This window comes from Hylaeus volcanicus, chromosome 5 (assembly GCF_026283585.1).
Source record: "Hylaeus volcanicus isolate JK05 chromosome 5, UHH_iyHylVolc1.0_haploid, whole genome shotgun sequence".
Lineage (NCBI taxonomy): Eukaryota > Metazoa > Arthropoda > Insecta > Hymenoptera > Colletidae > Hylaeus > Hylaeus volcanicus.
In genome coordinates, this window is record NC_071980.1 from 26,704,769 (window position 1) to 26,717,695 (window position 12,927).

General features: G+C 50.2%; 1 protein-coding gene across 1 annotated transcript in view; it reads right to left on the reverse strand.

Annotated features, from left to right (window-relative positions):
• Nucleotides 1–12,927, reverse strand: part of LOC128877240 (uncharacterized) — a 259,027-nt gene that overhangs the window by 162,021 nt on the left and 84,079 nt on the right. Inside the window, exons 4-5 of the mRNA XM_054124383.1 lie at nt 10,435–11,244; nt 8,954–9,990 (exon numbers count right to left, since the gene is read on the reverse strand). Coding sequence (XP_053980358.1) covers nt 8,954–9,990; nt 10,435–11,244 — 1,847 coding nt within the window. The remainder of the gene's footprint in view (nt 1–8,953; nt 9,991–10,434; nt 11,245–12,927) is intronic.

A 12,927-nucleotide genomic window follows, 5' to 3' on the forward strand; every position in this document is an offset into this window, starting at 1 on the left:
TTGCATTTTACGAAGCCCCTAATTGAGCTGTTTGTTATTTTGTCGTGGCGATTCCCGGCGTACCGCCTACTACCTGCTGGTTTATCGTTCGCGCGTCGTACGATCTCCTGCTCCGAATTGGCTGCTACCGCGAGAAATGAAGAAAAACGGAGCGGTAACGTAATTCTATATTTCACGTAATATACGTCAATTGTAAAATAAAAACACCTACAACTTTAACAGTCGCTTTTAACTGCGAAATACGTAGCAAAGCTCGAGGAGTGCGTGTCGCGAGTGTTGTCTAGAGCAGTTACAGTTATCGCTCTTCTTTTTCTTTCGTTTTAATATGCACCATGAAATTCCGGCTCCGGAATCGTGACACTTTGCCCTCGCACCGAGAGAAGGTGAAACAGCCCAGGACTTTGTTGCGGCACGAGTATTCCCGCTGCGCTGATTTATCAAGCAGACCTTTTTCCTGGGCGTAGCCTACGATCTATAATTGAATCTAGAAAACAGTACGACGAAAGGTCTCGTCGAAAATATGCTCCGCAAGCAGCGGCGCGGTGTCGTAAACAGTAACGCTCCGTAGCTGAACATCCATACTAATGGGCACGATGCACGCGTCTTCCGTGATATCGCAGCAACGAACGCTGCGCGATGGAGCGTAACGTTATACCGAAGAATTAAAATTGAAATTTGTACAATTAAAATTTAGAATTAAAATTTGAACTCGATTCGAGCGATTCATCGATTGTTCCGTCGAACGAAACGACCCGACCGTCTTCTGCATTGTTAATGTCGACGACAACGCACGGGACGTGCTCGGTTCCCGGCATAACACACGGCAATTTTGCAGACCGGTACACGCAGCCGCCAACGTTTTATTTGCATGAAATTTAACGTACGACTTTATGTACCGTGACTCTTACTCCCGTTCCTCGTTAGTTCCGTCGTGCTTTACAAAGCATATTGCGTCGCGCGTTATTAGTTTCATTGTCGGCCGTATTTTCATAAAGCTCCTTTCGTCGAGCGTGGATTCATAAACAAAGGCTCGAGCCCCGTCTCTTTTTCACCAACGAGAACATACTCCTAATTAAATATCGGTCTCGCGGCATCGTCCCGGCACGGGAAAATTCATTTTCAATCTTCTCGCCTGGGGCGACCGGACTATCTTTATCGCAGAAAGAGAGTGAGAGGAGGAGGAGGAGGAGGAGGAGGAAGAGAGTCACCATGAGAAAATTGCAAGACCCGAGTCTCGTGAAAAATTCCTGGCGGACGTGATTCGAGCGACTAAATGGCCGACTGTCGTTTAAATTCTGTTCGCCTCCCCTGCACGGTCGCTCGCTAGGCTCTTAACCGTGAAATATTTGTATAATAACGCGATGGTTCGTGGCGGGACGATCGAAACAGTCGGGGTATGTATTATAGTTCGATCTCCATTGACCCGCCTACAACAATACACACAATTAACGAAACAATGGAGAGGGTGAACGAAATTGTAATGCTCTGTCCCAACGTATCCGCTATATCTCGTACGTTGAAAATTCGCGGATGCGCGTTTATTACGAAATTCGCAGGAAATGCGTAGACACACTTCCAGAAATTCTGCGTACATTTTCGCATATGCCAGACGACGAGAAATCAAAGGTCCGCGTAGCGTCGTTCGTCGAGGTTGTACCGCCGTTATATTTTCGCTTCATTTTTTTTTTTTTTCATTCGGTAGAAAAACACGGAACACTCAACGCAAGCAATAGTCGTTTTTTACGTCGGAGCAAATCAACCACGTACAGAGTTACTCTGTAACGAGTTCCGTCGATCGGGTCCGATCGTTCGTCTCCCAGCAAAATAAGCGTGTCGCGAAAACCTAGCACGGAAAGTCGTTATCGTCTGGGTTCTCGACGCGTCGAATTAAATTAAGCCGCGAAGACAACGGCCGAAAATAATTGATAATTATAGCGCACGTCGATGCAAAATCCGTGGACGTTCGATTAACATGTATGCAAATTTTCGCACGATCGATCGCGTCATTGTTTCAAACCTGTTTTTCTTTCGAGCGTGACTCGAGGGACCAGTTGAAGGGTTTTGAGGAAAAGTATCGTCGAAAAATAACTTCAACAAAGAGACGATAGATCCGACAAAGTATCGATTATCGACGATCATTTTTGCTCGACATTTGGAGATCGAAATCTCGACGTCAGCGTCGAGAGAGAATTTCAGTCTCTTTTCTACTCTGATCTCTGGTCCGCATCGTTCGACCACTGTCCAGTGATATATGAAGCAGCCACGAACCCCACGTAGCAGGGGTTACGAACCTCCCAAATTGATTCGAATCGTTTCTGAACTATAGTGCTGGATAACTAATGACTCTCGCGCGTCCCCAATATCGCGAGGAGACCTCTAGGTCACGTAAAATGCACCAGTCTTCCGATACAGTGATACCGCGTGTCGTTTAACTTGCATGTCAATCGTGATTCCCGATTTCGTTCGCGTAACATAAGAAGCAAGTTTTCGCCGATTCTTTCGTGGTCTGTCCACTAATTTCGTTCGATTACATTTTAAGCTTCTCTTTGCAGGAATATTTAAAAAATGTAGGTTCGTTCGCTCGTTAACTGGATTGCGCAGCTTTTCGATCAACCAAATAAAGAAAACATTCATATTCGTAAACGTCACGCATGAAAACGCCGCGTTAAAAGGATCGCCATAACAGACAAGATTAAGTATCGGCAGTAACGAGTTCGTTGCCCCCACCCGCTTGGCAGAATGCATCTAAACGGATGTTGCCTTTCGTAGAAACATTGCCGTTATTATTCCATAAATAATAAACGCTGTGACGGGGCAGTACGAAAAATTTAACATCGCGTTGGTAATTTAGGTCAAGTTCCAGGCGCGACCTGTGCCGTGGGTGCGATTTGTGCACTTTTCAATCGAACGCGGAAGAGCTACATACATGTTTAGTGTGGTCCCTGGGTGGCGAGGACCTTAGGAACGTCACTGGCTGCTCCTTTTACGCGATGCAATTTCAATATCCGCATCGCACCGCTGTAACCAGCTAATCATAGGTATCCGCGTGGAGAGCCGAGGTCCGTTAATTGGCGTCGCGAAGAGAAGATGATGAACGGGATCGAACGTCGCGCGAAACAAGCAAAAAAGAAAGGTGTGCACGAGGCGGGAAGAAAACGCGTCGGTGCACGAAACGACGTGACCGAAGCTTCCGTGGACGTCAAATTGAAAAGTAATATCGGTACCGAAGTGTGACATAATTGCCTACTCGTGTTGGTTCGTATAGCCGCACGAGTACGTCCGGCAAGATAATTACAAACTTCGTCCCTCTGCTTCGCCTCTTCTGCTACACCCCTCGTCGGTGGACGGCACGGTCGCCGCGTCGAGAAGCTATCGACTTTTAATAATCGCCCGTGAAAACTCGTCAACCATCTATTATTACGTAATTTGCCACAATGGAAATTCGATAAAAACAATCCACGGTATTTGTGCAGAGTGTTTTCATTTAACTCGGGGGAAATTTAATAGCAGGTTTGGTCGCCAGTTATTTTGATCAAGTGTCGATTAAATCGCGAACGTATAAATAATCGAGGAACGTGTCACGTTTTGAAAATTCCTCGTCTGTATTCCCCGAACTATTCTTTGAAAAAGTAAACCACGCGAATGATCGCCTCCCTAATCCACCCCTTAATCGAAGCAACGCTTCGTTCTCATCGATCGAGGTTTCGATCGGATGGATAGCAAAGATGAGACTGGCCGTTTGACCGACTCTGAGATCGCCTAAAATGAAGCACGCGACGGGCTCGGACACGGTCGAACAAATTGAACGGAACGCGGGGCTAAGTTATCAGCGTGTCAACGAAGACAAATGCCTCGTTACCGGTCAGAGGAATCCGAAGAAACCTCCCCTTAAATCTTCCAACGTGAACACAGCGCGCCACGGCCGACCGACGCTCGTTTAAATAGAAGATTAATTCCTGGGAACCTTTTAGCGTGATTTCGGTGATCCTTTATAGCTGTGCTGGATCGTGTAGGTATTACAGTGACATACGGACGTCGCTTAAGTTAATAGCCGATGCGTTAACACGGCCTGGCGTTATAAAAGAAGATGGACAGGCCTACGTGCGCGTCGCCCACGCGTCGACACGTTCGGCGCCTAGCGTGCGTATGCAGCCAGGTAACGACAACGCCGTAGTTACCTGCCACAGCGTACAATGGGACACGAGAGGATTTTAACGTGTTAACTATCCCGTGCTAGCGGATGAAATAGTTTCGTCTTTAGAAACCAAAAACAATTCCTAACTAACGAACGTGACGTCGCATTATTTGAATGAAACTATACATAAATCGTCGTCAACGACGATAATCGAAGGTATCGCGGAGCGAAGGTATTCCCGGGGAATTATTATACTAAACGAGGTGCCACGTCCGGGTGCCAAGACACCGAGTATTATCCCATTAGAATAAATGCAAAGTAGAGGTGGCTTCTCTCGTCTCGATGTACCCTTCCTTCTGTTCCACTCTTTACCCTCCACCTTCGTTTCACCGGCTGATTTTCTCCTCGTTCGTCCGTCTCTGCTTCTTTAGCTCGATCTCCCTCGGTTTCTGGCATCTCTTTCTCTGTCTGCAGAGAACAGCTTCCCGTCTGGCCTGGCACAAGGGTGGAAAATGGGAGGCAGTCGGAGCGGTAGGGCGCATTTACATGATATGAATATAATGGAGAGGGCCGGGTCGCCGGCAAACCCGGGCTACGAGAGCGCTACCTGTTGAACGAAGAGTTCAAACCCACGGTGACCTACAGGATATATTCGGTCGTGCCGGTCCGGCGACCATTCCCATCGAGGTCATCTCTGAACACCTCTTGTCGAGATTCCAGCGACGTCTCGACGACTCGTTAAGCCGACGATTGTTACCTTCTCGTCGCGTTAAGGTTAAATGTGGAACGCGTAATATCGAATTCAAATCAACGATCGTTTGCAACCCCGAGCGACAACTTTGCGGAGGAGGATGTTTCTCTTTTGAGAGGGCTCGAAGGGTTCGCGCGAGAAAATAAAGAGGAAACGTCACCTGTCCAATTAAGGATAACTTTCCTATCGATACGATCTTCGCGCGTGCACGACTGGCCCGTACGACTCCATTCCACGAAATGAAAACAAAGTCCTCGGAGTCATAAATATGTATAGGATATAACGCGTGTCATTCAAGCCTGAGAGAAGTCCGGATGTTTCCTTCCTTTTCCCCGATTCCCTTTCAGCGTCTCTTCCCGTCGACCAGTCACGAATACCTGCTAGCTTATGCACTTATCCGATACAGGATAGTTAGACTCTGGCTAACCGGGCACAAACGTTGCATTTCAATGTCCGCGAGGCACGATGACTCCCACGAAAGAGCCATCTCGGCGACACGGCGCGGCAGACATCTGTCTAAATAGACAGATTTCGGCATGGCGGTGTTCGATGCCGTTAAATTTTTTGAAAAGATTCGCCGAGTGGGTAGAGGGAAGATGGTGGTGGGCCAAGGTGAAATATCGAAATAGGCGTAGAGCCATATTTTGTTTGTTAACGTAAAGTTGATTCGAGACGTTGAATGGATTACCAGGAACGTTTCGCGACGTTATTGCCGCGTCTTTTTCTCTCGGAGTTGTCGCCTTCTGTTCCTCGTTGGAGCAACTCGTCCGAGTGGACGGGTTTACGCAGGATATTATTTCTGGAGACCCGATTATAGCTGATCGCGGTGCACGCGCGTCGATGTTTGCAATTTCCAGAGGAGTCGGGAAGCAGGCGAATCGCCTCGTAAAAATCGCTCTTGCAAGCGCCAACCGGAGCACCGTTTCGCCTCCGAGAGACAGAGCGCCGTCACGAAATAAAGGATAGAGGAACGAAGAAGGGCCCGCGCGAAGAAGTAAGCGTCGAGAAAAGGAGAAGCTCGAAGGCAATATAAAAGGGCAATAAAATCACGACGACTAACAATACGGGCGGACTTGGCCCACCATCTTCGCCTTATATCCTCTCGCGTCTTCTCTTCCTGCTAACTTCTCTTCCCCGACGGGAGAACGACGAACACCCCGGGTCAATTTTATTTGTCGCCATGGCTCGCAACACCGCGATGCGACGCGACACTCCGTCGCTTCGCAACTTTGTAAATTCTAACTTCATCCGGACTAGTCTGACAAACCCATCGGGAAATAGACGCGGCGGCAGCTAGCGGATAGAAGAAGAGTTCGAAAAGCTCGGGCCCCGTAATACGCACGGCTACACTGCCGTTCAAAAGTCTTGGATCCCCCTCGACTTTTCCTTAGGCACCCTGGTTACGCGAAGTTGTAGTATTATGACACAAATTTCAAACACGTCGCGATCTTCGGAATCTTTCTCGGAAGCTCTCTCGTACAAATTTCCATTGTTTTTCTCGCGTGTTCCTCTAAAACTCTGTACTCTATCTAGTTTAAATGGCGTTCTTGGAATCCTTGCTTAGAACTTTCGAGTATTAAAAGCGGAAAAGTTTGATACGTTTTAAACGAATGCTCGGTAACTTTTACAATAAGAATGCCAGCTCTTTCCATTTTTTGAACGGCAGTGTACGCAAGTACGCTCTCCTTACTTCGCACTTTATTTGCCACCGAACGGGAATAAGCTGGAGATTATTCATGAAGTTCGAAAGTAACGGAACGATACTCGTATTCCGAGAACTTCGGACGGGATCTTGTAAAAATAAGAAGATACTTGGCGAGATTCGCGGTACACGAATCGCAAGCCATTACGGCTGAAGCCAGGCACGCGGTGTACGAGGTCTTTCGCGTTTAACGATTTATTTCATTGGTCATTCATTGGACCCGACTAAAAAAACCCTCTGGAATATACGTGCTCGCGATGGAAACGGAGCGCACTGCGTGCCCGAGAAAACCGCAGAATCTCTCTCTCAAAAAGGGAGGAGTTTCACGCATGTCCAGAACAAATTCGCGAAGGTATTCCTGCATCGATTGTTTCCACCCGCGGTTCTCTCGCGAACGTAGACGGAATATGCTTGTTGGCCAGGCGTGAAACCAGTAGCAGCACAAAAGAGAACAAGATACGTCGCGACAGGTCGTCGAGATGCGATTAATTTCAATTCTTGTCGCACAGCCACTTCCTACGAGACGGTGAACGCCGATTCCAAAGAATCCCGAACGAGCGACGCACCGGAGAAACGGGGAGACCGTTGGAGCACGGAGGAACGTAACGAGGCGCCGCTCTCCACCGAGACGAGTCCATTGAATCATTCACACTCGCGGCACGATCGTTCGTGGACCACTATACGCCACTGTCCATTAACGATACATTAGTTATTCGGGTTTTTTCAAAGCTCGCTCGAGTCAAGACGCCGCCGCGTGCATCGTCGTCAATAGAGATGGGATCAAGTTCGATACCTACTCACGAATCCGAGTAAACAGCAATTCTTAAAGTTTAAAGATTCGATCGTTCGGTACGCCGATCTCTCGTCTGCTCCGATACTAAAACGAACGTTTCCTCCTACGTGAAATTCTGTTCTGGATGTAAACAGTCTTCGGACTCTTGATACAAAGGGCTCGAATCCATTCAATGAATCGAACTCGCTTGTAAGACACTTCATTCCATCGCTAGCCACCACCCAGCAGCCCGAGGACGCATTCCGGCAGACTTTTACCGCGGACAGGCGCGATTGCTGTTCGCGATTATTCCTGCCTGCCCCCTCCCTCCCCCCTCCCCGATCTGGAATTTCGCTCGAAATCGCGGGTTTACCTTTCATTGCCGGGCGACACGCCGCGAACATTCCGACGAGCAGTTTCTTTCGAAGAAGAAAAATGTCGTCCTCGAAGCTCGCTCCACGCGTTCCCTCTCGTCGAGAAATCATTCTGGATCCGCGTTTGTTACGGAGCCAATCGACAAACCGAACGATTTCGCGATGAACATGTATCAAACCCCGAGATCGCGATATGTATCGATCTTTGAATTAATCGCGTCACCTAGTTGTACGCTATGTCAAAAGAAAATATGTCGACAATGAAAGCGAGCAGAGGCACGTCGCCTGGAACCTGCTGCAAGCTTCGCAACATCCACCAGCCGTGACTAAGGTTTATTAAACGACTGGTGGGTCGCGGTTAGGCTTGGTTACGGTTAAGGGTTGAATGCGGGGATACCCCGAGAGGAGCTTTATCCTGCCGCGCAAACCGCGCGCGATTTATGCTCGACCGAACGAACGCTCTCACGCGAACGCCGCTTTTCATTCCGCGGCTGTCGAAAACGCGTGCCGGAGATCAAAGCTCCAGACGTCTTAAAGAACGCGCGGCTCCTCCCCTGGCAATCGCCTTTGAAATTCTTCGCCGTGAATCCGTGATCGTGAGCGCGAACGGTACCACCCCTCTGTTTCATTGTCGCGCGACGCCCGTGTGAATAGAAAAAGCCAGCGCCGACGAGAATTTGCACCCTGCTGCCGGGCGAATTGCCGTTAATTGTTCGGGGAAGAATGCTTTTTCTCGCGAGTCCCGAGAACCATACTTGTCCCTTCAATTCCCACAGCTCGGATCGCGATACCCTTGGTACGATATCGTTCGCTTCTGTCTCTGTCGAATTAAAATTGAAATCGATGGTCTCGGAGATTTGAAATGAATTTAACGATAAAACAAAGACCCGAAAGAATCGTGTAAACGATGGTGTACGTCAACGAGGACATCGTTACTCGGCCGAGTTTACCAGGCCATTTATCGGAAGAGAATCGTACACGCAAAAGTCACGACATCGCAACGGTAATAATAGTCTTCCCAGGTGGACGAGTCAACGCCCAGTTAAAGGACGCGTCACGTAAACAAACGGTAGCCACGAGTCGGACAATTACAGATGGCTAGACGGAACGACACAATGACTGGCGAAAGAACGAAAGACAACGACGGCAGTCGTAAATCTAAGTAGGAAACAGGTGGACGCGCGTGATCGCGAGTAGTATAGTGGATCGAGTAACTGACCTTGCGAAGAAAGCTGCGGCTGCGCTGGCCTGCGCCGGCGTCCCTGGCACCCCGCTCACGTTGTACGAGTACTTGGTTTCTTGGTACACTTGATACGCGCTTTGCGGCTTCGTGTGCGACGATCGGTGATAATAGTGATCGGCGTACGGGCTCTTCTCCGGTGGACGTTCACCGACGACCTTGGCGAGGCCGTGCATCGCGGACGAAGAGGACGTCTTCGAGTGACACTTTTCGTGAGCGTTCTTCTCGGGTCCGTGGGTGTGGGACTTTTCGTGGGCACAGGTCGCAGGCTTGTCTATGGTCCCGTACGATTTGTAGTCGTATCCCTTCAGTTCGCCGTAGTACTTGATACTCTCGACCTTGAACCCGTGACCGACATCGTGTCCTTTCGACTTGGCAGTTGTCTCGTGTTTACCGTAGCCGAGCTCCTGGCCCGATTTCATTCTATCCCCGCACTTCCCTGGAGCTTCGACGCTGTGAACGATCGCCTTCGTGGTGGGCTTCTCGATCTTCAGCATCGATCTTTCGCACAAACGACCTTGGACCGCTTCGCTGGCCTTCAGCAGACAGTCCACCGCACCCTTGTATTTGTCGCACGTCGCGGACTCGCACGGCACTCCGGAACCACCGTGACAAACATTACCGGAAATAACACCGCAACCACTGCTACCGCCGGTGGTAGACGATCGACCCGGATGATGATGAGATTTAAACTCCACGTGACACCTCGATATCGCCTCGGAATCGTCGGAAGCTTCCTGGTACAGGTCGTCTTTGGTGACGTTGTTGTTGTTGATGTTCGGGCAACGCGTGTCGCACGTCTTGTACGGGATACGCGACCGCGACGAAGGACCTCGTGCTGCTTCTCGCGCGGTTGGCGTGATACTGGCCAGATTAGAGGGCGTCTCGGCGCCATGAGTGCCGGCGGTCCCCCTGCTGGAGTTACCACCACCGCTGCTGCCAACGCCACCGCCACCGCTGCTGCCGATCCCGATGCTCCCTCCTCCTACGGCTCCTTGTCGTTTGCCCCTCTCCTCCTGTCGAATTGATAACGTTACGCGTGACCGCTAATCGCTGTGATTTCGCGCGTTCCGCGATCGGAGCGCGGCTCGAATGGAACCGGAAGTGTGCGGGAATTGGGTGACAGGGAAGCATCTCGGACGTGAGTTTATCGTCCTTCGACGCTGTCGCGCGCGTCTGGCTCGCAAGGAATATCGCTCGTATGTAACGCGTTAGAAATGCGTTGCAGCACCAACAATTTATGAAATTTTCGCGATTGCCCACCCTTCGTATTCCTGATTTCAATCTTCCTACTCGTAATCGTTATTCTTGGCAAATGGATTACCGAGGAACTTGGGACGGTACTTACGACAGATCCTAATTGGAGGCCATAAGCTACAATTGCATTCGCGCGAGAAAATTTCGTCGATCGAGAGTCGATAGAAATCTGTAGTGAAGGGTTCTTCGTACGCATCGCTCACCTGAACGCGTTTGTAATCGTCCTGCCGCCTGGCCACTTCGGAGTACTTGGGCGGAGGCTCCGACTTCGGCGGCGTCTCCTGATACTTGGGCGGTCTATCGAACTGCCTGTACTTGGGCGGATCGATGTAGGGATTGTTCTGGTGTCTGTAGTAGTTCGGCAGCTGACATTCCGTGAGATCCGACTGCGACCTGTTCAGCTGATAGTTAGGCGGAGAGACGATCTTCTGCTCCTGATGGCTCTTGCCGTGTTTCCCAGGTGTCGATTTCTCTTGAACCGCGTGACACTTGTCTCGCCTGTCGCCTCTGTCTTTGCAGCTCTCGAACTTCGGGTCCTTCTTCTCTTGGGATGCTGGCCCGTCGATCTCGTAAAAGGTCAGCTCCTTTTTGCCCTGGCTCTTCTCGGCCGCGGAACGGTGAGCCTTGGCGTGAACGTGCTGAGCGTTGTCCGACTTGACGGGCGGATCGATCTGATAGAACGTTAATTCGCGAGAGTCTTGCGACTTGGAACGCGTCTCGTGAGACAAATGGTGCTGTCTCTCCGGCTGCGAGTGACTCCGAGCGTACCTCTGATCGGGCTTCCCGACACCGTCCTGATGTCTCGCCGATAATCTCGCGTACCTCTCGTTCGGCCCCAGCCTCGCCGAGTTCCGACCGTACTCCTGGTACTCGTCACCGTACTTGAACACCTGTCGCGGTTTATACTTCTCCTCGAACTGCGAGTAATTGTACGTATTGAAGCCCACCTGGTTGAAGTTCCTGCTGAGAATCGACGAGTCGTAATCCGTCGACGTGACCGCCTCCATGTTGATCTGCAACAGGAGCAACACGAAGAAAGGAGATTTTTTAACGTCGAGCAGTGGCACACGTTAAACGCCGATCGATCGGCGAGCATTCTACCGGAACTTTTCGACGAAAACGCCGACGGTCAGCGAAAGACGAGACGGCAGGCTCGAGACAGGAAAAAGATCGAAGAGGTTACGGTACCAGTGGAGCACACCGGGACAGAATTACATCGAAACCTATATTTCGGTTTTCATTTTATTTAAAAATTCAACGTTGTCCGCAGCTTTTTTACTACGACCTCGCAACACGGAGAGGAGAGAAGACGTCAAGGGCGCTCTACGCGCGGAATGGAGTAAGAAGAGGGACTCGAGGAAGCCCGAGAGACCATAAATCGGGGTACGTCTTACTCTTAAATGCTCGGGGTATTTACCGTGAAACAAAAAGCCGCGGTGCGATAAATAAAATCTGACACCAGAGGGGGCGTGTCTTGGCAGTCTCTGTCTACCACTGTATCGCGGATAAAGCGTCTTCTTTCGCTGGTCCCGTGAAAAGCGGTCCGAGCGAACCCTGCTGGGCGCAGAGGGTTGCGGAACGGCCTCGGAGCCGAATTCCACGTCGAAAATCGACTCGGGAACCGGTTCGCACCTCGTCCAAGCCGGGCCCCGAAGGCCAATCGATCGCGCCTCGTATATACGTGTACGCGTCACGGAGCTGCTTTCACGATGCACCCGAGATCACGCGTGTTCCTCTTCTTTTTCTCCGGTTCGAGCCCTTATCCAGAACACGCCGCGAGCCACGACCAACGCCGAGAGATCCATGACCGCGATTAGACGGCACTGGCTCACCGAGGCTTGGAAAGAAATCCGCTTCCACCGAGATTGCGTACAAGAGGAAACCGCGCCCCGTGAAATAATTCCCGATACGCCCTTAATATCGTATATATTAAAAGTTTCGAGTGCGGATCTAACGAGAACGCGACGAAGACTAGAAGAGAGAAGTCATTGAAAACGGTCGATGGTCCCCTCCTCATCCGGTCTCCGCGTCCAAGCTTTTGACCCAAAACATCGTTCTGCTGATCGTGCTGCTCGATCGTGTGCCCGACAGTTATTTAACAAGTGTTTGCGATAAGCGTCGGGTATTCAGGTTGAGCATTTAAACGAGGATACTTGTATACATCTCCGTTATTTGGGAGCTTATGAAAAAGTTGCTTGTAAGATTTTACGAAAGGTTGATTCGTTTCATAAAAAAGAATCCTAAAGATACTCCTTCTCTTTGGTCCGTTACAGAGACGTTCCTCGTTAAGGAGGACGATCGATGGTCGATTATTCCCGGCGATCTCGGTCCTCTCTCATCCGGTCTTGGCGACCAGCCTTTCGACCCGAAATGACATTCTGCTGATAGTGCTGGTCTTTCGAGAGCGCTCGTGGCTATTATCCTCGACTCACCGGGTATACAGGAGTTCATAACTTCTTCTGGAGCATCGAGAGAGTGCCCCTCAGGGGCCGTGGTTATATATTACCGGCTATAATGAAGACTCCACGGCAGCGAGCTACCGACGCTGCCTTGTTTATCGCCACACCTCAAATATACAATTAACATGTTGAAAAGACGCCCGAGGTCTCGGAATCGCAGCCTCTCTCCACCCCTTGCAGCCGACAAAGAAAGGGTCGCGGGCCTGTGCTCGGTCTTGTTACCGTAGGCCTCGTTAA